At 46.3% G+C, this 26712-nt stretch overlaps 1 protein-coding gene across 1 annotated transcript; it reads left to right on the top strand.

Annotated features, from left to right (window-relative positions):
- The first annotated feature begins 469 nt into the window (after positions 1–469).
- On the top strand, positions 470–1783 carry LOC121833206 (zinc finger BED domain-containing protein 4-like). Its single transcript, XM_042286332.1, has one exon. The coding sequence runs from the start codon at positions 470–472 to the stop codon at positions 1781–1783; it is 1314 nt and encodes a 437-aa protein (XP_042142266.1).
- The last annotated feature ends 24929 nt before the right edge of the window (positions 1784–26712 follow it).

Raw genomic sequence — 26712 nt, 5'->3', positions numbered from 1 at the left:
GCCAGCGGTGTGCAGATTTTGCTGTTCCAAATACGAATTTCCCAACGCAACTCGCTTGCGGCAGCACATCGAAAGGTGCTCGAAGTGCCCCCCGGATATCAGGTCTGCAGCATCGGACGACCCGACAAGATCAGAGTCTGGGGCATGTCGGTCCAGGAGCCCATCTGTGGAAGTTTTACGGTCAGAGCGTGCACCTGTGGAAAATGAAAGCACAAGCTCTCAAAATGAGGCAGACAGGTATGTCGAGCAGCGAACTTCTATAGAAGCGTTCGTTGACAGAATGACGCAAGGGTGTCAAAGCAAGCTTGATGAGGCGCTGGCTCGAGCGATATATGCCAGTGGAATGCCTTTATCAGTTACGGAAAACAGATACTGGCGAGAAGCGTTCACGCTCCTCAGGCCCGCATTCGTGCCGCCTTCCAGGCATTCTTTAGGTGGACGACTCTTGGAGGCCGAGTATGCCCGAGTGATGACGCAGGTGGAAGAGAAAGTCAACGCCGCTCTGTGCGTCATTGTGCTCACGGACAGCTGGACCAATGTACGGGGCGAGAGCATCTTGAACTTTGTGTTGGCCACACCGAAGCCTATTTTCTACAGCCCCGTGGAGACGGAAGATCACAGGCACACAGGAGACTACATCGCGGGAGAGATTGTGAAGGTTGTGGAGAAAATTGGAACCGACAAGGTTTTCGCTCTTGTTACCGACAATGCAAGCAACATGAAGGCCGCGTGGACAATCGTCAGTCTGCGCTACCCAAGCATCACTACTCTTGGATGCTGTGCTCATGGACTAAACTTGCTGCTGTCGGACATGCTCAAACTGGTGACATTGCAAGAAGTTTGCAAGAGGTCCAAGACTGTAATCAAGTATGTCAGAAACTCTCACGTGGTTGCGGCTCACTTTGCTAAGAGGCAAGAAGAGTGCTATCCTGGAAACCAGCCCACATTAAAACTACCAGCTGAAACTCGCTGGGCGGGCATTTTGATGTCACTAGAAGGCTTACATAAGAACAAAGAAGCTTTACAGAAAACTGTGATCGCTGCGGAGCTTCAAGTGAGCAGGGAAATAAGATCAACGATATTAGATGAAGACTACTTGTGGCGAGATGTGCAAAGCACCTTCCACGTGTTGCAGCCAGTTGCCCGTGCTATTTCCGAGGCTGAGTCAGACACTGCTGTCCTCTCAGGCGTCCATGAGATCCTGTTCAAAGTAACAAGACAAGTCGAAGAGGCCCTTCCAAACTCTGCCTTGACAACGGGCGAAAAGGAAAGAGTAGCAGAAATCCTGCGTGAGCGACGCAACTTTATTTGCCGTCCAGCACATGCTGCCGCAAATTTGCTCGACCCGAAGTTCAAAGGGCGGTGCTTAAGTGACGAAGAGGTATGCCACGCAATGGACTACATCACAGAGACAGCAGAAAGGATGTGTCTCGATGTGGGAAAAGTGTTGTCAAATCTCGCCGAATATCGGGTCCAGTCAGGTGCTTGGTCGAGGAAGGCATTGGAGGACTCGGCGAAGCATATTCCACCGTCCACGTGGTGGCAAGGGCTGTGTGCCTCTGAACCCCTGGCACCAATTGCTTGTCGCCTTCTCCAAGTCCCGCCCTCCTCCGCTGCGTGCGAACGAAACTGGTCGAAGTTCAGCGGTGTCCACACCAAAAGTAGGAACCGACTCAAAGGACACAGAGTGCAGAAGTTGGTGTTTGTTCGCTCCAATCTCGAGCTCAGGAGCCCTGATCTGAAATACCACGACGGAGATGACTCAAGCGTGGAGTCAGAGTAGCCCTAACTAACACACTGCTTTGGAACATCCGTCTTAATTTACAAAAGATATCTAGTCAACGCGTGCATATCTACCTCATCCAATGTTGGTTTTGAAGTTTGATCCTGTACTCTTTAATGCAGAACTAGTTGTACCCTTAGAAGGGAAAAGGGTCATGACAAAATACATCAATGTTGTTAAACTTCACTCCCCTTTGAATATGATTATTTAACGTGGCATTAAAACATGGCACTACCTTCATGATAGTACATAAAGCAATTAATTTCTTCAATGGTTGACATATGCGACTATATTTCGCCATTCTGCTGTTATGTTATTTAAAGCTATGTTCATGCTGGTGCGGTAGTGGAGATCCGGCTGTAAATTAAGAGTCTCGTACATTAATTTATTGACCGAGAAAAACGCCATAGAGGACTTAGAAACACGGCTTCATCACATGCGTACACACTACCAACAAGCCTCGGACAGCACTGTCATTTCTCCTCCGTATAAGGCGTTCACACTGAACAGTAAAGCAACGGTCATTCGGGATGGTTGCTGCATAGTTTTTAGACAACGCAAACGGTGCAACGACGGGGCGAGGCGGCAGACAACCGGAGGTGATTGTGTTTCCTCACTTGCCCCGCCGTCGCGCTGGTTTGTTTTCTTAGGGGCTCAAAGATGTATTATGTTTAGTATAGCGTGATTAAGTTTCCGCCTGCTCTGCCGGCAAAACTAAATTCAGAGGAGCGTGATGGCCATTTTCCCTTTCGATGAGGTCAGCGATATCAATTATAACGTTCGTTGCAGAAATCTGCTTAATAGATTTGTTAATACTTCAAAAACTTGGGTTTCGGTTTTTTTCCCGAATCTATGTCGGGGAAAAAACCAGAAAAAACAGTTTTTTTTCCAAAATTTCCGGTTTTTTTCCGAGCCCTCGCATCACTACCCGAGGGTCGGCGCGGGCGCTCAGGCGCAGGACGTCCTCTACAAAGCCGGTGACCAGTCTTGGGTAAGTTACTTTTAAAAAGTAATTCGTTACAGTTACAGTTACTTTTAGAACAAAAGTAGCGAAGTTACCGTTACAGTTACCGCAACAAAAGAGTAACTCGTTAAAGTTACAGTTACTTTTAAAAAGTAACGACGTTACTTTTCAGTTACTTTTCTATAACACAAAAATTATTAAAAGCTAGAAAACACCCCTCACCAAGTTTTATTGCATAAAATTAAGACGTACGCTTTTTACTTCATATTGTAACTTAGCAGCAGTTGCTTCTCGAAATTAGTGTTTGAAAGTTTCCGCGCCCGAGTAGTGGTGCAAATCAAAATACGAAACATCTGCAGTGCGGAGTAGTGGCGCTAATCAAAATACAAAACATGCGCAGTGCGGATGATGATGATGATGATTGGGGTTTTTTGGCACAAGAGCAACTCAGGCCATATTGCGCCAAACGAAGGTTTTTCCAAGAGGCTTAAAAGTATAATCTATACGAACTGGAAGCTACAGCTGGTGTAAAAAGCCAGTTATATGAAGGAAATTTAAAACTCGATTGAATGCTACCAATGGTTGATCGCTAAGCACAAAAATATGGGTGAAAGGGAAGGTGACCTCGAAAAAGTTCTGAAAACATGATCGCCGCTCTTGGTTTAAAGATTTGCAATGCCACAGGATGTGCAAAACAGTCATAGCTTTCCCATAGTTGTCGCAAAGTTTAACGTCCTCACCACAGAGCAGGTGCAAATGAGTCAAACGGGTATGACCAATTGGTAAGCGGCAAAGGAGAACTTCAACCTGACGGTCTTTATGGGAGGAACTCTCCCACACCCCCAGTTGGGGCTTGATAACATGAAGCTTGTTCTCTTTTTCCAAATCCCAATCCAACTGCCATGACTTCATAATTGATTTCTGGATGATTGGTATCAGGTCTTGGTGTGGGAAGCCAAGAGGCAGTTTTGGGGACTCTTTTGCAGAGCCAGCAAGCAAGTCTGCTTTCTCATTGCCGGAAATACCTACGTGGCTAGGAACCCAACAGAATTTGATCAAGTGTCCTAGCTGAAGTGCTCTGTTTAACCGTACCCGAAGATATTGCACGAGAAGGTTCTTACTGTCTGCTAAGGACGAAATGGCTAGAAGAACGCTCTGGGAGTCGACAAACAGAATTGCTTTCATGATATTGTTCTCCAGTAAGTACTCAACAGCCATTGAAATGGCATACAATTCAGCAGTAAAAATATTTGCAAGAGTATGGAGTTGTCTAACTTTTTCGAAGGTAATGGAGTAAACCGCACACCCCACGAAAGTTGGTGTTTTTGATCCATCAGTGTAAAAGTGTGAGTAGTCCTTGTATTTCTGTTCCAGTTCAGCAAACTCCTGCTGAAGAACGAGTGAAGAAATAGCTCTCTTTCTGTACTTGGACAGTGACCAGTCACAAGAGATTGGCAGAAGGTCCCAAGGTGCAATTCTTTCATTGCTCTTCAGCAAAGCAGCCTCACTAACGGGAAGCTGGAGTGATGTTGCCATGCTTTGAACTCTGAAACTCAGAGGCCGAACAATACTTGGCTTGTTTTCAAAGAGTCGGAGGGATGTAGCAGATTGGAGGGCATCAAAAGAGGGATGTTGAGGAAAACTGTATATCTTGTAAGCATAACAAAGACTCAAATATTGCCTTCGTCTTTCCAGAGACATTTGATGTGTATCAGCATACAAGCTAGGCACAGGTGATGTTCGAAATGCCCCCGTGGCAAGTCTGAGCCCCAGGTGATGGACGGGGTCCAACATCTTTAGGGCAGATGGACGCGCCGACCCATAAACAATCGCACCATAGTCCAAGCGGGACCGTACCAAAGAGTTGTAAAGTCACAAGAGGCACCGTCTGTCAGACCCCCAGGTTGTATGCGACAACACTTTGAGAATGTTTGAAGAACGTAGGCATTTATGTTTCAACTCTTTCAAGTGGGGTATAAAAGTAAGCTTTTTATCAAATATTATTCCTAAAAACTTGTGGGCCTCCTTTACAGATACAGCGACATCATTCAAGTGCAACACTGGATCTGGAAACAGGCCACGGCGGAGTGAAAAGGGAACACAGATTGTTTTTTCGGGGGAGAACCTAAAGCCATTTTGATCAGCCCACTTGCTCATCTTATTGATTGTGAGCTGCAGTTGCCGTTCACAGCTGGATAAGTTACAAGAGGAAAACAAAATCTGCACATCGTCCACATACATTGAATAGGATACAGATGGTGGTATAACCTTTCCCAGGCTATTAATCTTCACAGCAAAGAGTGTGACACTTAGTACTCCACCCTGAGGGACGACATTCTCCTGGAGAAAGACATCCGACAGGATAGAGCCCAAACGCACTTGGAAGGTCCAACCCGTCAAGAAGCTTTGAATACAGCGAAGCATGCGACCTCGGACACCATATGAGTACAAGTCTCGAAGGATCCCATATCTCCAAGTCGTGTCGTAAGCCTTTTGTAGGTCAAAAAAGACAGAGACACAGTGCTGGCGATGGACAAATGCTTCCCGAATAGAGGTTTCCAGGCGGACAAGGTGGTCTACTGTGGAGCGGCCTGCTCGGAAGCCACACTGATTTCTATCAAAAACACCCTCTGCCTCTAAAAAATGTATAAGACGACGATTAATGAGTCTCTCATAGGTTTTGCCCAGGCAGCTTGTCAGAGCAATTGGGCGGTAACTTGTCGGTAAAGAGGGGTCTTTGCTGGGTTTCAGAAGAGGTATTATGTGTGCCATTTTCCAACAGTCCGGAAAACAAGCAGCATTCCACAATAAATTAAAAAAAGTGAGCAAACTGCTTAGGGATTCAGGCGACAGTCTTCTTAGCATCTCGTACTGAATCCTATCTGGCCCAGCCGCAGATTTCTTTTTGACACCGAGAGCCAACTCAAGCTCACTCCGTGTAAATGGCTTGTTATAAGGAGCACCCTGACCACCAGACAAAGAAATAGTTTGTTTTTCTGCTGCTGATTTAAACCTCTTAAAGGATTCACTATGGTTGGTTGAATTAGAGACTTCCTGAAAGTGTTCACCAAGAACATTTGCTTGTTCCCTCAGGGATGTTGCTGATGGAAAGAGGGGTATCCTGAAAGACCGATAGTCTCCCCTAATTTTCCTGAGACGATCCCACACTTCCTTTGAAGAAACAAAGCTGCTCAAAGAGGTGACATACTTTTTCCAAGACCTGCCTTTCGCTTGCCTTCGCGTCCAACGAGCTTTGGCTCTTCTTTTCTTGAATTCAAGTAAATTCCTAGGGGTAGGATAACGTCTGAAGATGCACCATGCCTTGTTTTGAGACTTGCGTGAGTGGTGCAGTCTTCGTTCCACCACGGCTTGCACGTCTTGGGGAGTTGTCCAGACGTCTGGGGGATACAGCGTGATGCGGCATTTATAATCGCTTCAGTAACATACAGCGTGGCATCTTCAGGGATCATATTTACGAGAACAGATGAATCAATAAAAGCCTCCAAAGAAAAAAGAGACCAATCAGCCTTGTCCAATTTCCACTTTGGAAGTCGTGTCGGAATGGAAGGAATTGGCGTCGTGCTTTCTAGAACAATGGGGAAATGATCACTCCCAAAAGGGTTATTTAAAACAGTCCATGAAAAGCATGGAAGTAAAATTGGTAATGCAATTGAAAGGTCAATAGATGTGAATGATTGATGTGCTGCACTAAAAAATGTAGGTTCCCTCCCATTAAAAAGACACAACCCAGATGATAATAAAAACCGCTCTACGACACCTCCACGTGAGTCCTGGCGAGCACCACCCCACAAAGGGTGGTGGGCATTAAAATCGCCTAAAATTAAAAAAAAGGCTGAGGTAATTGTCTTACAAGTGACTCAAGTTCGCTGATATGCAGTGGAGAGTTTGGAGGCAGATAAAGAGAAACTACCGTGATCAAACGGTCAACAAGAAGGCGTACCGCTACAGCCTCTAAGGGTGTAGAAAGAGGGACCTCAGAGCAAGCAACACCATTCTGCACCACTAGTGCCACTCCTCCAGACGAGTTTGAGGAAATTCTGTCTTTTCTAAAAACCTGGTGCTGACGTAAAATCTGTGTACTAGTGTTATTTAAATATGTTTCTTGGAGGCAGAGTGCAATAGGTCTTAGCTCGTCCATAAAATAATTTACATCATCAATATTTCTGATTAGGCCACGGCAGTTCCACTGCATAAAGCGGAAATTGGTCATCGTTTTAAAATTGAGTTAAAATATGAATAAAGAAGAAACACTGGGAGAATAAATAAAAGTTCTAAAGCTGCCGCATGTGGCAAAAATTAATTCGCAATGTCACGTTGGGGGGATTACCGGTTTTTTGCTTTTCTGCTTACTCTTAATAGTCTGCCACTCCATATCGTCTTGGTCAGACGTATGAGTGGAGACTTCTCTACACTCATCCATGGCCTCAGTTTCCTGAGACGAGGTTTTTTCTACAGATTTGTTCAGGTTCGGGGAACGGGACGCCATGCCCCGCCCGCGACCAGCCCCAGCCGAAGAGGCAGAGGAGGTGCTGGGCGAAGCGTCGCTCAAGTCTACCCGTTAGTGTCTCTTAGGCACTGTAGGTGCGGCACAAGAGCCATGCCGCTCCTTAGATGATGGTCTCTCCAGGGAGTGTGGGCGAGAATATCGACCCTTCTCCCTGGAAGGAGATCGCGGAGAAGGGACGGTTGCGGCAGCCACCGGCCCATCCTGAGTTTGGGAAACAGCCTGAGAAGACACAGGCTGTTGCCCTGTTTGAGCGAGAGGATTCGCACTCTGGCTTGGAGGGTCCGAAGACCGCCCAGCCGAGATTGCACGCCCCGGAAGCTGAATCTTCAGCTGGGGCGTGGGGGACTGCCGTGGCTTCCCATAGTCCAGAAAGGACGTCTGGGTTGCCACTGCAACCTTCAGTGGTGCAGGTCCCCGCTGCACCACTTGGGCGTAGCCGCCTTTCTGCACGAATGCAAAGCGACGGCGTGCTTCAGGAAAAGAGAGGTTTTCCTTAACTTTCAAAGTGAGGATCTCTTTCTCGTTTTTCCATGTCTTACATGATCTGGAATATGCTGGGTGAGCTTCTGAGCAGTTTACACAGCGTGGGTTGTTAGTACATGCATCAGCTTCGTGGTCGGTCTTGCTACACTTCGCACAGGTGGCCTTTCCACGGCAGCTCTGAGAGCCATGGCCGAATCTCTGGCACTTAAAACATCTACGGGGGTTTGGCACATAAGGCTGAACTCTGCAGCGTAGGTACCCAGCCTTCACAGCCTCAGGAAGGATTGTCGATTGGAAGGTGAGTACAACGTGTTTGGTCTTGAGTTCATTCCCGTCACGACGCACGGTGATCCGCCTTGCAGCTGTGACACCTTGGTCGGAAAGGCCTTCAACAATTTCACTCTCAGAGGTGTCAAGAAGGTCATCCTCTGAGATAACCCCTTGAATGCTGTTTAATGTTCGGTGGGGAGAGACAGAGATGTCATGTCCAGAAACAGATGTTAAACTAAGTAGTGCAGTACTCTGCTCGCTTGATTTGATCTCGACAAGTAGGTCGCCAGATGGCATTTTTTTTTTGCTTTAAACTCCTCGCCGACCACACCCTCGAGTGTCTTTGCGACAAGGAAAGGCGATAATTTCGAAAGCTGTTTGTCACTTTCGGAGTGAAGAACTAAAAACTTGGGGAATCTGGCAGATGTTGGTGGTGTCTTGTTTGTAGCTTGAACTTCGGTGCGGACCCTTTTCAGGGGCCGATCGAGGACGGTTTTAGCACGAGAACCCACAAAAAGGGAAAGATGATTCAGTGCCCGGGTGCACCGCCCACCACGGAGCCCAACAAGGGGGTAGGTAATGTGCCATAACAAGAAAGACTTGGCTGACACAATTACTCTACCAGTGCTGCCCGGGCACTATACCCTAGAGTGGTTGCAGGGACAGGACCTGTTTCCACTCAAGGTTGGCCCTTGCCGCCTAAGAAGGTGAAAAAGGAAGGAAGAGAGTGTAGAAGAAAAGAGAAAGAGGTGGGAGGAAAAGTGAAAGAAGGAAGAAGAGGGTAGAAGAGGCGACTGACTGAATCATCCTGGTCGGGCCAAGCCAGGACACCCGTCTACGAGAAGCAGAGGTCGAAGCGGTGTATTGCCTCGCCCGGGGGGCCCCGAAGGGTCCAAACATACCCCGGGCTCAGCTCAACCACCAGGGTCCCCTTTTCCCCGGACACGGGTTAAGCCACGCACAGCCAGGCGTGGGTGGGCAAACCCACATGGCTCGGGGTTCGCGGTGACGCCACTCACCAAGCACCTACCAAGGCAGGTGCCCCCTGCGTGCGGGTACGGTGGCCCGCGTGGCTGGGGTCCGTGGTGGCGCTTCTCACCAAGCACCTAACACCGAAGGTGTAGGCGCCCCCTGCGGGGCTCGGGGTCCATGGAGACGCCACTCTCCAAACACCTGCTTTCACAGGTGCCCCCTGCGGGGGCGCAGTGCGGAGTAGTGGTGCTAATCAAAATACAAAACATACGCAGCGCCCTCCGCCTGTATTCTTTCACGGTTGATTCACCAGATTAAAAAGCGTTTGCACAGAAAATGAAAAAAAAAACACAACATAGATAGTGGTAAGACATTAAGATGTACGTGTTCAGTCACAAAGTACAAGCGCGTGCGTAACGATAACTAGATGTTTTTCACCAAATCTACACGTCGCTATATTTGGGTCGTGACTCGCGAGAAAGAACATATTCACAAGTTTGTGCAAGGCCAACTTGACACTCGAAATGTCGGAACAGACGATTTGGAAAGTTCGAGGAATAGATAAATTGTACTCGTTCAGTGATATATTATTCATAAAAAGCTGGAAAGTAACGACAAAAGTAACGTCGTTACTTTCATCGTTACCTTAGAAAAAGCAATAGAGCTACAGTTACAAGTTACATTTTTAAAAAGTAACTCGTTACAGTTACAAGTTACCAGAAAAGTAATTAAGTTACAGTAACGCGTTACTAGTAACGCGTTACTATTCAAGACTGCCGGTGACACTCTCGTTGGGGCCCTGGGTTCTGGTTCGCAATAGGTCCTCGGCTCTCTCTCGGCGGTGGTGGTTGATAAATGTAGCCTTGAGATCGGTCTTGAAAATGTCCCACGACGTCAGGGAGGACTCATGATTCTCGTACCAGTGCTTGGCGGTCCCCTCAAGCGAAAAATAGACATTGTGCAGGCGCTGCTCGTCGGTCCAGCAATTGTGGCGGGCAACGCGTTCTTACTGGTCAATCCAGTCTTCGACGTCTTCGTGCTGCTCGCGGTGGAATGGAACAGCCGTCCGCGGTACGACGGGCAGGTAAACGACGGCAGGAGCGGCCGGGATCTCCGACTGGTTGGCCATCGTCGTCCTCCGTGTTTCCTTGGTCTTGGTTGGCAGCAGTCCATATTCCGGGTCTAGGCCCTGGATGCAGCGACTTACTCGGGTCTCGGTGGTGTCTTCGTTGGGTCCTCGGGAGCTTTGGTTCGGACTCGTACTGCGGGAACTCGGAGGAGTGCGCTGCACGGACATGCGGTACCCGGCACCTCCACCAGAATGTCACGGGTGGTGACCAGAATAACAATAAATAAACAGGAAGAAATAAACGTTTAATGTGGCGAACTTGTGCCGAAAACAAAAAGGGAATAGAAAATAATAAGAAAGCGTCGCGAGCGTCGAGGTCGGCGAGACAGCAGAGCCGAGCGCTGGGGCGAAACTGATCCCGGCTCGCCACGCGGAGCGCCTTTTGTACTGGCGTAGAACGTTCGGGGCGTAGAACATTCTTAACTGGGTGAAACGAGAAAGTTCTCGAACTTGCGAGAATGACGAGTAGAAAGAATAAATAATAGACACTTCTCTCCCGGGAATCGAACCCCGGCTCATCGCGTGGGAAGCAAACACGATAACCGTTAGGCCACGGCCGTGCTGCCTACTTGGCAGCTGCGCGCGCGGCAGTATCTTTTACTGAGCAGAGAGCTAAAACAACACTCCGTGAGCCCACGGAGAGAACAGCTTTCAGAGTTTTGCTTGCCGTAATGCATTCAATAGCCATCAATATGCCATAGAGTTCTGCGGTGAAAATACTAGGCACGCTTTCGAGTCGTTGGGCCTTTGTGGATTCTTTAGAGTAAACGGCAGTTCCTACGGAGGAGGAGTTCTTGGATCCATCAGTATAAAAGTGAACATATTTGCTGTATTTCTCTTGTAGCTCAACAAATTATTTTTGAATAATAAGTCGAGAAACACTACGCTTGCTGAACCGTGTAAACGCCCAGTCACAAAAAACTGGAAGCAGCTCCCAAGGTGCAATACGTAGAGGCTTCTTACGGAGTTCAATCCCATGAAGGCCGAGTTCAAGAAATTCCTGATTACTTTCCACACGAAAACTTCAATGTCTAACCGTACTCGGCTTGTTCTCGAAAAGACGGGCGTACCGAGATCGCTGCAAAGTAGTAAAGGTTGGATGATCGAGGTCAGACATAACCCGGGTAGCATAACTCAGGCCTAAATGCTGCCGTCGCTTCGCGAGGGACATCTGGTGAGATTCCACATACAAGCTAAGCACAGGAGATGTACAGAAGGCACCCGTGGTGAGCCGCAAGGCAAGGTGGGGGACGGGGTCCAGCATTATCAGCCAGAAATGTCGCGCTGAGTTATAGACTATAGCACCGTAGTAAAGACGCGATCGCACCAGAGAGTTACACAAGCGTAACAAAGCCTTTCTGTCTAAACCGCATGTTTTGTGAGACAAAACTTTAAGTATGTTAAGGAATTTTAAACACTTCTGTTTTAGTTGCTGTAAATGGGAGTTAAAATTTAAATTTGTGTCGAAAATAATGCCCAAGACCTTATGTTCAGTTTTAACGCCTATAGGAGTTCGGTTTCTTTCTAGGGCGAAATCTAGCGATATCTCACGCCGGAAAGAGAGGGGTACGCACACACTTTTCTCAGCTGAAAACCGGAATCTATTTTCATCTGCCCATTTGCTGATTTTATTTATTGCTAGCTGCAGCTGGCGCTCACAACTATAGAAGGATTGCAAGTGGAAAAAGAGTACTACAGGTCGTCGACATAGAGCGAATATGAAATGAAACGCGGTATCAACTTAGCAATCGTATTGATCTTGATGGCAAACAAAGTGACACTAAGGACCCCTCCATGCGGGGCTTCATTTTCTTGTACAAAGATATCGGACAGAGTGGTGCCTAACCGAACTTGAAAAGTTCGTCCCATAAAGAAAGCTTGAATGCAACAGAGCATGCGATCTCGAACTCCATAGGCAAAAAGATCCTGAAGAATGCCATGCCTCAAAATAGTGTCGTACGCTTTCTCTATGTGAAAAATACAGAAACGCAGTGCTGCCTGCTTTCAAATGCTTCCCTAATTAAAGTTTCAAGGCACACCAGGTGATCCAGGGTGGACCAACCCTGTCGGAAACCACACTGTTTCCTATCCAAAATATTGTTAGTTTCAAGAAAATATGCAAGTCGCCTGTTAATGAGTCGCTCATACGTTTTACCCAGGCTGGTAGTGACTGCAATCGGGCGGTAACTTGTTGGATATAAGGGCCTTTTCCCGGTTTCAAGAAGGGTATGACATGTGCACATTTCCATGCGTCGGGAAAGGAGTCTTCCCAACGGCGGTTAAAGAATTTAAGCAACTGTCCAAACGATTACGGAGAGTGCCGACAAAGCATTTTATAGTGTATAGAATCGGGACCTGGTGAGGATTGTTTCTTGGTGTCAAGAGCCAGTTTTAGCTCACAAACAGTAAATGTGTTGTTGCAAGGTCCAGAATTCGCACCTGATACCTTCAGTCGCTGACATTCTGCATTCCTCTTGAACAACTTAAAAGCAGCATTGTAGTTATCACAGAAAGACACACCATGAAAGTGCACGCCGAGGGCATTTCCTATGTCGTTTAACGATGCAGGAGACGGAGCGAAGAGAGGAGGAACAATGAAACCACGGTAATCACCCCTAATTTTACGGTAGTGGTCCCACACCTCCACGGAGGCAGCGTTGTCAGGGAAGTGACATATTTCCTCCAGGATGTCCGTTTTGCTTGCTTTCGTGTCCGCCGAGCCTTCGCCTTTCTTTTTCTAAACTCCATCAAGTTTTTAGGAATCGGATTCCTTCGACAGGTGTCCCTTGCTTTTTTTCTGGTTTCCCCCAGTTGTGCTGCACACCTGGGTCCACTTCAGCTTGCACCGTTTTGGGAGGTTTGTGGATGTCTTTGGGATGGAGTGATGTGCCATATTTATGATTTGCTCGGTAACATACAAAGTAGCCTCCTCTGGTGTTATACACTTAAGCATTAACGGGTCAAGTGTGACCTCCTGTTAAAACAGTCCCCAATCAGCCTTATCAAGTTTCCATTGAAGAATTCGTTTTAAAATAGTGGGCAATGGAATCTGAATTTTTACAACGATGGGAAAGTGATCGCCGCCGAGAGGATCATCTAAAATCTTTCATGAAAAACAAGGGAATAATGTAGCTGATGATATAGACAAGTCTTTACATGTGAAAGTGTTAAGGCTCGCACTATAAAATATTGGTTGCTTACTGTTTAAAAGACAGTGAAGATGAAAATAAAAATCGTTCAATAACTTTTCCTCGAAGGTCCATTCGACACTTTTCCATAAGGGGTTGTGCGCATTAAAATATCCTAAGATTAAAAAAGGCTTCAGCAGCTGGCTCAGCAGGTCCTGCAAATCGTAAAAGTCAATCGGAACATCTGGTGAAAGGTAAAGGATGTGATCTGCAACCGCCTCCAGGGGTGAGCGAAGAGAAACTGCCGTGCATGCAATAGCGTCTCGTACTACAACAGAAACTCCACGCGAAGAATGAGATGACGTATGGTCTTTTGGAAAAACATGGTGACGACGAAACATGGTTATATGAGTGCTCTTGGGATGAGTCTCTTGCAGAGAAACTGCTAGAGCTCACAGCTATCAAGAAAAAAAGTACACATCGTCTATGTTGTAAAGCAGAACTCGGCAGTTCCATTGCATGAAACTGTAACTATTCATGCTGGAAATGTTAAAGGGATGCTTCAACGAAATTTGAATTTTATCCCTCGTGTCCAGAAAGAGGTCGACTATGATCCACAATACTCGGAAATGACAACCGCACGTCCGTATTTTGAGCAACTGGCTGTATTTTTCGTTCTAAACGGCCCACTCTGGCAAGCATTCGGAGAACAGCCAGCAGAGACCACCTCGCATCCGGCGCAATCATGACGTTGTTCATCTCGGGTAAGGATTGGTCTCGGGAGGAGGAAGGCTGCAGCGAGGCTGACGTGGTTATAAACTTCGTTGCTTGGTGGCGTCAACGAGTAAAATCATGTTACAACCTATACGTTTGAGATGCCTGCGGTCTGAATGGCCTCACAACACGGCAAACCCGGCCACCCCGTGACCCCAGTGTCCGTGACCCCACTAATCTCGTGCCGCGGATGGTAGTCGGTTCGTGCCGTTAGTTCATGCTTTGTGTCGCGATGGCGTGTCGCGGAAATAGAAAAGTTAGCGAACCAGCGAGGACGAGGACATCGCTTCTGCAATGGTGAAGGATCGGCGATTCGGCTTAGAGCCGTACATCTACAAACCCTCTGCGTCGTCTTCGTCTAAAGGCGACGGGGACGGGCCGGACACGCCACCAACAGCCCGACATGTGGGCTCCGCGAAATGGCAAGTTTTCTATTTCATTCGCGTTCAAAAAATATTTCATTTTTATTTCGTACAATTTTCGCGGTTGGCACGTGCGGCATGTATTGGAACGGCGGGACGTTGCTATGATACCAGGATACGCCTCCGTCCTCTTGGTGCCGATCAAAGCTAAGCACGCTCACTCTACCCTTACTAATTACCAGTTGCAAAACATAGATACGCTGTAGCGATTGCCGCGGCGTGCGGTCGCCTCAGCCAGACAAGCTCCAATGCGCGAGCGATGATAATGGCACAGTTTTCGGCACCGATGCAGATAGTGGATGAGGTAGATGTTGACAAACAACTTAGAAAAGATCGAAAGTTTCGTGTTAATGGAGTGCCCAATTGTATTTCCGGCATTCATTCATTGAGCAAAATGTGTCCCAACAGGTGCTCCCGCAACGGCTGCAGACCTCTGCTGACAGACTACGAGTCCCTGTGCTGCCGAGGGGTGGACCGAGCAAGAGAGGTCTGCCTGGACCAAAGGGTGTCCTGTATCACCAAGCACCCCTGGTTCGAGCTCTACTGCCTGAACAAGCCAGTGCTGGACCAGGCCTTCCTGAAAATGCAGTACTTCTGCCCTTTAGATGCGGGTACCGTAGCCAAGAAGAGAATGTATATTTAACTGATCCGTGGTGTAGCCAGAATTTTTCTTTTGGGGTCGAGGCCGAGGTGGCTGGAATGTCCACGACCTGGGGTGCGGAAAGGGGGAGGGGGTCAAAATGCATGTGTATATTATAGTGTCAGCTAAATACTTGAGGGGGGGGGGTGCTGTAGCCCCCCCGCCCCCTTGTTGGTTACATGCCTGCAGCTTATTGCAGTCATTCTACTTGTTACGGCCGGCTTCCAGACCAAATATTCGTGTATTTACACAGTTTGCACAAGCACAGCATCGGTGTCATGCTTTTTCAAGTATTATCAATACTTCTGTCTTTAAACTCAAAATCCTGATATGTGGTCATTTCACCACACAAGTAATATTGATAAATGCCATTATTCTCTTAAGAGCAAGAAATTTGAATATCAATCGAACATGAAGCTCTGAAATATTTCTATTTGCAAATCTGATTTCTCATATTAGGTATTGCGAAAGATGTGGTTGGTGCAGCACAAGCGAAATACTTTTTCCTTCCCTCCATTCTAGCAGGCTGTTGTATTGAACTTCCAAACATGCAAAATACGTTTTAATTTTACCGGTCCACTCTGGTGTAGTGCAACAGGGTAAAGATAAATGAAAATCAAAGCTTTTGTACCACTAACGAATACTAATTTGGGGGCACTGGAGCGTTTAAAATAGTTGGAAAACACAGTTTTTTACAACAAAAAAAAATGTGATAGGCAATTATATTTCAGTGGCAACATTGTAATTGCCCAATTAGCATGGTTGACCACCAATAATGTTCAGCAACTGCTGCTATTGGACAGGAACTTGTATTTTAGCTTGTTACATACACATGGTCTTCCATTCGATGATTGGTTCTTATTTCGATTCAGCTACTACGATTAGGTACTCGCACACCTTTCAAAAAAAGAAAAAGAATAACAGCAGTGTGCTCATCTGGTAACTGACACACTCTACATGTAAATAAACAGGGTCAGACACCATTTCAGGATAATTACAGAGTACCCATGCTTTCAGAATTCCGCCAAAAAAAGTTTATTTCTCCTTCCTACAATGACAATGTCGTTACCGTAAATACGCACAATTGTCTAATGACCACAGCATAAATATCGATACCGCCATGAAAAGCCCGAAAAACTGTAATTCCAACAAACAGTGAAGATACACCTGTGCAAGGAGTATTAAATATAATCAAAATCCTTCTGTATACAAGATGTCATTAAAAGTTCCCCATGCTACAGGACAATAATGATGTAAACTGCGAGATGTCATTGGAGATTGCTGTTACAATACAATCCCATAGTCTAAAAGGTCAGAAGCAAATAGTGATTAGCTTTTCCCTCTTGGCTCCGAGTTCAACGCTGGTTTCTGCCATCTCATTTCATTACAGGAAGTACCGCTACACGGCATACCACAAGTTCACTGGTGGGCGTACAAGAGGCTGGGGCGGGGAAACAGAGTGGTGCTGCCCAGCTGCGTCGTCTGTCGGATTCGGTAAGAATTCCCGTCCACAAATGGGACATACAGGGGGTTCAAAAAATAAAAAAAAGTATTGGCCACCTGAAGGACTCGTTTACGGCATGTCTTGTCCAGCCCTTCAAAGGCACCTTCATCAATAAAAGACAGCAAATGTCACCAAGCTCTAGGCTCGTAAGTTTAGCAATAGGTTGCAGCCTATCATATTGTACATGCTAAGAATGGCTTGCGAGGTCGTTAATGACTAGTAGGAAAGATAACGTAAACAGTTAAAAATTTTCCTGATTGTAATGCATTTTTCATTCAACAGAGCGGAAGGCTGTTAGCGCGACACTTCAACTGTTCCTTTTCAGACTGTTCAGGCAGTGAAAAGGGAGAAGCTAAGTTTTATCATCTACCATAATATCCCGAGAAAAGACCCGTCCCCAAAATATAGCCCAACCTGATTTTCAGCATAACTTCCTATTATCTTAAGGACACGGTCCCGCTGTATGTGGCAGTTTAGGTACTCTTTGGCAGTTAATTACTCATCCCCTTTTAAATACTGTTTAGTGAGATTGATGTCATTCGAAAGGCAATGCAATCCTCTTTCATTTGATATTATGTATGTGTTGGTTTTTACTGTTCATGCGCGTTCGTAGCGTTGCGAATACGATGGCGCGGACCCTCACTTGCTCCGCTAGTTCATGTTTTATAAACGGTCCATTAAAGATAGCACGGTTCCAATACAGCAGCTTTGTCAGAATGATGTCGGAGCAGAATGTAACGATATACTTTTTTGGTATTTGCACCACTTTGTTTTTTTCCTCCCTCCAAATATTGCCCTAAAATTGACATTTTTCAGCACAAATATGTTTTTAATGACAAGCGCTAGGGCAATGAAATTAGCTACAGATGTAGTGCTTATAATTGGTAATATGCAGAAAAAAATTAATGTTGTGTAAATTGTTTTTTTGCTTAGATATTTTATATCAAACGTAGCACTTTTTTGTGCTTCGAGTCATGGTACTTCAAATGCCGCTGAGGAAATAATCCAACTATGATAAAATATTTTATAACATTTAGAGCTACAATGGTTGCCCAAGAGGTGGACGATGGCTTTTTTTTCATCTTCAAAGCCATAACGCTCCAGGAGACCTTCAAACTTACCTGTTTTTGACGCATATCTTTTTTTGACATCAAACAGATTTATTGGCATCTAATAACATTTATTGTTATTAGATGTTTAATCTGTTTAAAAAATTTCAGAGGGCGGCGTTGGCGTCTGTATCATCATCAATCTCCGTGTCTTTTTACCTTCACACTTAAAAAAATATTTTGGAAGATTTACTATCGATAAATGAATGGTTTAAGTACTGGATCAGGTTAATAAATCAGACAAATAATCACGCACGCGTAGCGTGATATAATGTGTTCATTATTCGATGTGATTGAAATCAATAAACAATAAAGACGAAGAGGAAAATAATACACCCGAGTTCAGTTCATGCCTAGAGTCACTAAATGAGCTTTAAAGGGAAGCTGAAGCGGTTTTAAACATGAGAAAAAACACCTGAGCCCAGTTAACGAGACCTCAGCCATCACGAATACCGTATTCGTTTGGTCATTTTCCGCGCGGATTAACCGGAAAAGCGCGTTCAAAGTAGCGCCGAAGCCACGCCTCTCCGAAGCAGAGGGAAAGGGGAGAAAGGAGGAAGCCCGTCAGCCGGCGTCACAAAAGGACCGGCTGGGGGACCCCACCGCGGATGGCCGCGCTTTCCTCGTAGGCTGCTCTAGTGTCTTTTCGAGCCGTCATCGCTCTGCTGCTGCATAGCGCTTGCTTTTATCCGTTGACCGGTCATGCTATTGACTCAATCGCCTGACGTGTTGATTGTTCTCTTGTTTGTTCACGTGTTTGCAGCATTCTTGTGGCACCGAACCAACTGACTCGTGCTGTTCCACGATGCCGTACTCATGTGTAGCCGCCAGCTTTCACAAACAGCGCTCGTCGCAGTTGTTCTTCCCGCTTACCGTCTTTTCCACTTCGTCACCGAGATTTTAAAGGGGTGGGTGCGTTTGAGCAAGTACATCGTTTTTTGTTCGAGACGTGTTTCGGACGGCGCATATGAAAACTATGTACGTATGGGTTTGGGTCTGAAGGAGGCTCGCCTGAACCTGACGTTTTGCCGAACATCTTTGAAGGTAAGAAGACAATTCAGCGCATTAAAAGTCACCAGCAAAGAGGAAACATAACTAGATAGGAATTGTAGGTGAACTGTTCTAAAAAAAAAAGCTATTACGTTATTAGAATTGTGCAGTGTGCTAGAAAAGCCGTGATCATTTAGCCGAATAGCGGGTTTCCACAGGCTTTCTTGTGTTAACCGCCGTATATTAGTCTTTTCGTGTTGGTTTCTTAAATTGTTGAAGTGACCATATTTTCCGGCCCAACTTCGGTCCGGAAAATCTGGGAAACAAAAGAAAACAATCTTGGGTAGCCCAAGATTATTTTCTTTTGCTTTTAATCTATTCGGCTACCCAGCCACTTGGGAGAGAAGGGCTTGCTTTAATAAGTGGTCATGCAATTCATAATGCGACTTTCACGCTGCAACTTGTTTTAGCATAAACATTTTTTTTACAGTTGCTGACATCATTTGAGGTCAATTTTTTTAAACGAAAACATAAATATTGTTAAATTTTCCTTTCAAAGGTTCATATTTTCTTCAGGAAAGCTTTTTGAAAATACAAAGCTTGTGACATTCTGTTCTGAATTGAGTACTTTTTTACAAGTTACGCAATGTTTTCGGTATAAAGTTTCTGTCATGCAACAATTTTTTGTGCCGCAGAAATGCGATCGGACGATGATAATGCTTGGTGGTGGTGTGATGCAGTCAACAAATCTTGGTAGAAGTATGCGAATGTAGAGGCCCAGGAAGCTTTCACGATTTCGACATCAAATGAAGGGCTGCCGGGCACACATCTCCGCTTTTTCTAAAGCTATAATGGCGTAAAAGTTTGTGGCGAACAAACTAAACGCAGCAGAGGGTACCGCTATCACAAGGATGGACCTTCTCCGCAGTTATTAGCATTGTGCGCAAGGACATGGCGGTGGCAGAACGGCGACCCTGTCGTCTTATCACCCGTCTCACGTCAGAGAAAGCTCTCCCGTCGCCCGAAGTCGATTATACTATCCCTTCAAATAACTTTAGCCTTGATGAACAATGCAGCCTGCACGCTCACGCGTCCAGCAGCTGGCAAGCACGAAGGCCGATGTGTGCAGAATTATTGTCCTCTGACAAGCGTTTTGGGGAGGATCACGCTAATCTGGCTTGAGGCGTCCCGTCCATAGCACTCCGTTTATTGTCAACGTTTTACGTTACAATTAGTAGCAGTCAGTACGTTCCTGAAGGTATGAAGCCGGCCATGTCGCGTCTGCTAAAGCGGTTCCTCGTGCCTGCCTTTATTACTGCGGGGGTCATTTTTCTGCTTTTCCAACGGCTGGAACGCATACTTTGTCACGTCGAGGATCGTCTATCACATTCTTCTTTCAGATCCACCGAAAGATTTTGAAAAATCAGAAGCCGAACCAGACTTACAAGAGCAAAAGACCCGACGCCCGGCTACTTCCGGAAGCGACGGAGCAACCGAAAATCGAGGTGGTCCTTTTATGACGTAGTGGCGTGTCACGCGTGTCTAGCCAATAGACCGGATGGATGGATGGATGGATGAATACGGCTGAGCCCTTTGGATCGGGCGGTAGCTTACGCCACCTAGCCATTTTGTTTTACCATTTAAGCTTAGAATATTTAAATGTGAAATCTATATTCACTCCGCAGTGCAAAGAAAGTGAGGCTATGAAACCCCCTTGCCATCAGTGAATAAGAAAATACCTAGTTTTCTCTCGATTTCTGTCACCATTCACTTAAAGGGACACTGACAGGGCATTTATGCTCGCCGAGGTTTTTAGTTGTACGTGACATATGAGAGCTCAACTACCCAGAACAGAATTTGCGGCTCGAAATTCGGTTTCTTTCCGCCTGAAAACCGCCGATCAAGAACTGGCCGGTTCGAGTCTCGCTCACTCTCTTTTCCGCGGTCACGGGCCGTTTTCTAAGGTATCGATGCGACCACCAAATTTAATCAAAGTCGTGGGTCACTGAAGGCACACACTCAATATTAAAAATATAAAAAAATATGAAACCCATTTTTTGTGGCTTCTAAAAAGCTGCAAATACGTCGATTGAAAAAAAAGTTTCACAGACAACCGGAAGCATTCTGTGCGCGCGTCGTTTCGCGTATCGTGGGACTCGCAGGGACGGCGATGGCAGCGGACGACGGGCGTGGGACCTCTATTTCAGAACTGTCGTTCGCGGTACTGGCGAATTCTGTCTACCTTTAAAAGAGAAAGTTGGGACTGATCAAAAGAAATGGTATTCATCCCGTACGACACGCCCGACCACCAAGCCGATTTACACGAAGACGTCGCCGAGCCGTCGCTCCCTTCTCGTGGCTGAAGACATCGCTCGCGCAAACGTCAAGCACGACGTGTCTACTTCGAGTTGAATATGCACGCGTACGATTCCTTTACAAGGTGAGAATGTCGCCAATGCGTGGTGCATCCCGACTTCGACCCGGGAGTGCTTTTGCTAGAGGAAAATCGGCAGCAAACTTTCCAACTTACAGTTTATCGGCTGAATTATTACTAAGGAAAGAGATCCTCTAGTTTCGATACGCCCCAGTAGCTTAGTGGGAAAGACGTCCGCTTTCAACGCCGTAGGACCCGGTTCGATCCCCCGTGAGACTTTTTTTTTTTTTTTTCATATGTTTTTCGATGTCTACATTTCTTTTTTTTTTTTTTACAATTATCACTGAAGAAACAAAAAAAAAAATACGAAGCAAATGTTGTGGACGACACGTCGCTGAATTAAATCGTATGGGATTTCCTTTTTGACACCTGCGAACTCAATGTAATCACTTTCCACAAAATGCAAGGAGCATATAAATCAGGTAGCGTCCGTTTTCCGAGGTGCCCGTAAATGGTCTACAGGAATCGCAGCCAGCCATTGGTCCCGATCCCGTTGATCTTTCGGAAACTCTGTCGCACAATGCCACTTCTGTTTCGGACGCAGGACATGTGAGCCAGCCCTTCACGCAACATCTTGGGTGTATTCTTTTTGAAGCCGATCAAAATTCACCACGGGCACTCACTACTCATCTCCAACTCCTCAATGTACAAAACAACTCATCTTGCAGTACAGAACAACGAGCGGAACATACATAACTGCAAAAGAATCCTACGGCGAACAGTTCCCGTACGCCGCATGTCGTCTGCTACCGGGAAGGAGAAAAAAAAAACACACACACACACACGTGACTTCCGCCATTCGCTCTCTTCTCTCCACTTCTCCGACCTCCGTCGGGTTTCGGTTTCGAGCAGTTGCGTCTTTTGACTTTATTAAAAAAATACGCTACTCTGTTGCAAAATATTAATTGGGTAGTTCTCCGACACCATAATGAAGCGCCTGGCAAAAAATTAAAAAAAAATTTTGGGGGGTGTCAGTGTCCCTTTAATCTTTGCTTGCTAATCTTACAGTCTTGAAATCCACTCTCCCTTCGCTGTCTCTAAAACCCAATGACTTTATTAAATCTATTGTCTTCGGTAGGCATAGGGTGAAGCCCTTTACAGTAGAGTATCAAGTGCTCAGCCGTCTCGTCCTCCTCTCCACAAGCAGTGCACACTGTATCAATTGCCTGGTACTTCACTCTGTATGTTCTGGTTCGCAGAACACCCGTCCTCGCCTCAAACAGCAATGAGCTTCCCCTAGAATTGTCATAAATGCTTTCTTTGGCATAAACTCTTTTGTTTAGTCTATAGCTTTCCAGAGCCGTCTTTGTCTGCATTCCCTCTAGCCACCGATCTCTTTCTGTGGCCTTAACTTTATTCTTAACTGAGACTTGCTCTTCCGTATCTTCGCTATAGCCCAAAAACTTTCCTCTTAATTTCCTAGTGTGCTGTCTCCACTTTGTGTCTACACTCCTCATGTATAAATAGCTGAAAACCTTTCGTGCCCATTGCTCCGCATCCATTTGCCTCAACCTATCCTCAAATTCTATCTTGCTCACCGCTTCCATGCTCTCAAATGAAGCCCATCCCATGTCTCGTTGTACTCCCTGGTTTGGCGTTTTGCAATGTGCCCCCAAAGCCAGTCTACCTACTCCGCGCTGTTTTATTTCTAGTCTCGCATGCACTTCGGATTTCATGCATAGCACTGCGTTTCCAAAAGTCAAGCCAGGCACCATGACCCCTTTCGGAGTAGAGCGCCACCTGTTGCACGCAACTGCAACTAAGTCCGCCGCCATCACGCAGGGGTCCCGCCAGAACCGCCGGCATCTTACCGCCTACAACGGTGCTGCTTACACTTTGAGTCCCAGTCTGCGTGCGCCGCCTCAATATGCCATCGCACTGCTGCTTACCTTTGTGTACGCAGGATGGATACGTTGACGGAGACGAAAGAAAGGCACGTGTCAGACAAGTTCTAAAGTGTTCAAAAAGGAAAACCGAGTCCTCGTGTTGTTTACAAAACTTTCGCGGGTTAGACAAGAAAACGCTCTTATCATCCGTAAGCGGAAGCATCGCAAACGATTATATGTTGTAGTGGTGTGGCCGTGTATCGCGCCCCGTCTTTAACTTGAGAGGTACGGCCGCGGTTCAGTGCGCGGCTCGCATGCGCGAGCGGCTCCCTCCTTCAGTGCTTCTTCACTGCAACCGAGGCCATTTTAGATACTTGTTCGGCGTGTAGATGCATGATTACTTCTTCCGCAAGTTCGTTTCCTTTACTCACGCCGGTAAAGAGTTTCCCAGAAAACAGACGTCGGGTGGAGGGGGTGTACAGACTAAATGCAGTGTACACCGAATCTGAAGGTCACTCGAACCCGCCTTGCGATCGTGGGAACTTTTGGAGTGGTGGCCTGAACAGAGTGCCAAGGCCTCACCGCTAGACGTTTAGGGACGTTCTGCTACTAATCAGTTTGGAAATTTGTAAGAATGCAGCCAAAGGGTTGGTGTTTAGAGCATGTTCAACAATTGTTATTCTGTTAAACGGTTTTTATTCCTGAACATATTGTATGTTGTTCTTGGGTCTTCCGCTTGCTTCGGTAGCAGGAACCCTTGATGAAGAAACTTCCTGCACTGAATGAAATAAAAAAAAAAAATTATACACAGGTTTTACACTCAAACAGCTGTGCATATTTTCTGTGCAAATAAAAATCAGTTCCAGCACACTTTTTTTTTTTTTTTTTGCAATGTCGCATTTTCGAGTGGGTTCAAACAAACGTGGTACGTTTACAAACACCGTGAAATAAACCCAATACATCAGTGGTTCTGGAAAGACTACTCTGTAGCTTTGTGAAGAATGCCACAAACCGCGTAACTTCTTACTCTTCAAAAGGTTACCGAGGAAGGAATTTAAAATGCTGCCTGCCACCCACCCCTACAACCTTTTCTGCTGTTCTGTACGATTTGCGATTGCGATTTCTTAAACACTCAAGGTTGTGACTCGTGAGGCACCTTTGCAGTTACTGGTACGCGGTCGTAAGTTTATTGGAGGGGTGCAAAAAACGAAACGAGCGAGTTCTCGGCTGTCGCCGAACGACAAGCCCACGACGGGGGCAGCGTACCGGGTCGTTCGGAGTGGCCACGCTAGAAGCGCGATCACTATGATTAACTGTATTAAAATTATGGAATGTTACTAAAAAAAAATCACTACAAACCAAGAAAGAACTTGCCTGTTCCGTGAGTAGTTAGCCCAAATACCGTGGAAGCCAATACTGGCAACTCCCGCGGAAAACGGGCGAAAAGTGATTGCAGCGCCCCTGGCGAGCTCGGAGTCTCCGCTGGCAGACAAATTCTCCGAAATGCATTGGTTTTGCCTATCTCCGTGCGAGGTGACCAGCGAAAAAAAATTGTCACGGACATTCGCTGCTTTGAAAGTTAAAAAATGGGTGCCAGCTCATGAGTGAAAGACATTCTCTTCGCGTGGGAAAGGTGTTACAGCTTTCTGGGTGCAATTTCGGAGTTCTCCCGAAGAAAACATTCTGTCACAATTTATGTAAGCCAAGCAAAACACGAATGTATGCCTTCGCGCTGTTTCGTGAAAAAGGGAAATGTACAAACATTTCAGAACATAGCTTCGTTTCAACTTTACCGTTCTTATCAGTCAATTCGTTTTGTCGTTGCAATTCCCATTTCTCATGAGTGTCTTGCTGATAACCGTTTCGTCGAACAGGCGAGCTGGCTAATCCCGTTAAGATCGTTTCCGGATGAAGAAGCAGAAGTCAATTTCGAACCACGTACGTTACGGCGATGTCAGTATGCTCCGAAAGAAGGCGTTGTGCATATGCAAATCTGACGCGATTATAGATTAACAAAAGCGGAGTTACGAAAAAAAGCAGACTTCTCGCGCTTGCAAAGAAAGAAGGGGAGAGCGTCGTAGCCCATGAAAAAATATGATTTCAGTCACGTAATTTACAGTGCACAAATTCCGATTGTTAGCGCGGGGACGACCAACATCTTCTGCTTCGCTGCTTCTCTGCTTCTACGATAAAGGCCGACACCCGTTGAACCGTCTCCACTCTTTCCATTTTTGAGTCTTCTTTCTTTTATATTTTTGAGGCGACGCCACTCTGCCGCGTTATTTCTTCCTCCTGCTTATATGTTGCTGCGTATATTTTTTGTTTGCTTTTTGCTTTTTTTTTTTTTTGCCCGACGTGTAAACAATCGCGTATCCTTGCTTTGTTTGGCTTAGTTTTTACTCCCTTTCCTTCGCTTCGGCGCTTACTACTCTCGGTTCGTCTGCGCCAGGCCCGGGCATTTTGAGGGCCGTCTGCAACTTTGCTGTTGTTGTTGTTTTCTTCCACTGTCGTCTGCTATAACCTCCTATTTTCGCCTTCGATTGAGTTTCTAATCCAAAATCGTCATACGTGCTTTTTAATATTTATTAAATATATTAAGAAGTGTAAGCTCGTTATCCATTTTTATTGGAATTTTATTTGTGTACTCCGGCCGGCACGTCTGCTACGGGTCATCGTTTGATGATCAACCGGCCGCATTCAAGAACAAGTTTGTGCGACGTGGTGGAAAATCGTTCTTCTGCTTCCTACGTCAACCTACGGACACCTACGTCAACAAGTACTTGAATGCACTTTTAAACTGCTTCGTCAAGCGAGCGAACGAACAACCCGCCAAAGTCACTGAAAAAGAAATTCGAAAGCAAAAAAAGGTTACTCACTCAATTCAAGCCCCGACCAGGGCGCCCCTAGCGGCAAACGGGTCCGTTGTATCGGGCATCTTCTGCCAGTCGCTGCGTTGGTTGTGCGTTGTAATGGGTTAGCGCTGTAATTTCTGAGATGGCTATTCCGCACCAAGAAAGCCGCAACAATTGCTGCGTGGTCGGCAAGATCGCGCACGGCACGAAGTACTACATCGTCCCTTGAAAGCCGTATGAGGCGGAGTACTGCGCGACCTGGGTACGACTTGTGCGTCCATACAGGTTAGTGGTGTTTCTTACCTTCCAGTTCGCGCTTTGTCTAAGCTGCTGACTAATAATACAATTAACTTTCTTCTCTTCTAGCGACGATGGAACAGCATCGACACCGACGGCAAACTCTAAAGTATGCAGCAAATACTTCACCGGAATCGAGAAGCGGAATGCGGTCGCCCTCCTAAGCCTACCGTTGGATGTTTCCATCTGCCTACAGGAAGATAGTAAAGAGAATCGCGGAACGGCGCGAAAAAAAAATCGCCCAGTTATTGTCAAGCTGATTCAGTAATAAACGTACATAATTACTGCAGTCCACTCAACGCCAACAAAAAAAATTTGCGGGCGCGCTTAATTTTGTTTGCAGAGTACGGCGCTCCGTGACATCCACTTGTCCGTCGATCGAAACGGACCTCCTTCACGTCGCACACGCGGCCAGATTCATGAAACAGTTTTCTCTTCGTCATATTGGCACCACGGAAGCTTTCTGGATTCCTAACCGCCTTAAACCCCGTCGTAATCACCCCGGGAACACTGTCCGCTGTGCTGCTAATCGCCACTGCTTCCCCCCCGATGATTCTGCACCGGCTACCGAAGAAGCTTTCCGGATTCTTAGTCGCCCACTGTCCTC

The sequence above is a fragment of the Ixodes scapularis genome, unplaced genomic scaffold (genome assembly GCF_016920785.2).
Source record: "Ixodes scapularis isolate PalLabHiFi unplaced genomic scaffold, ASM1692078v2 PGA_scaffold7__128_contigs__length_106722199, whole genome shotgun sequence".
Classification (NCBI taxonomy): domain Eukaryota; kingdom Metazoa; phylum Arthropoda; class Arachnida; order Ixodida; family Ixodidae; genus Ixodes; species Ixodes scapularis.
This window is presented reverse-complemented; position numbering and strand designations above follow the sequence as displayed.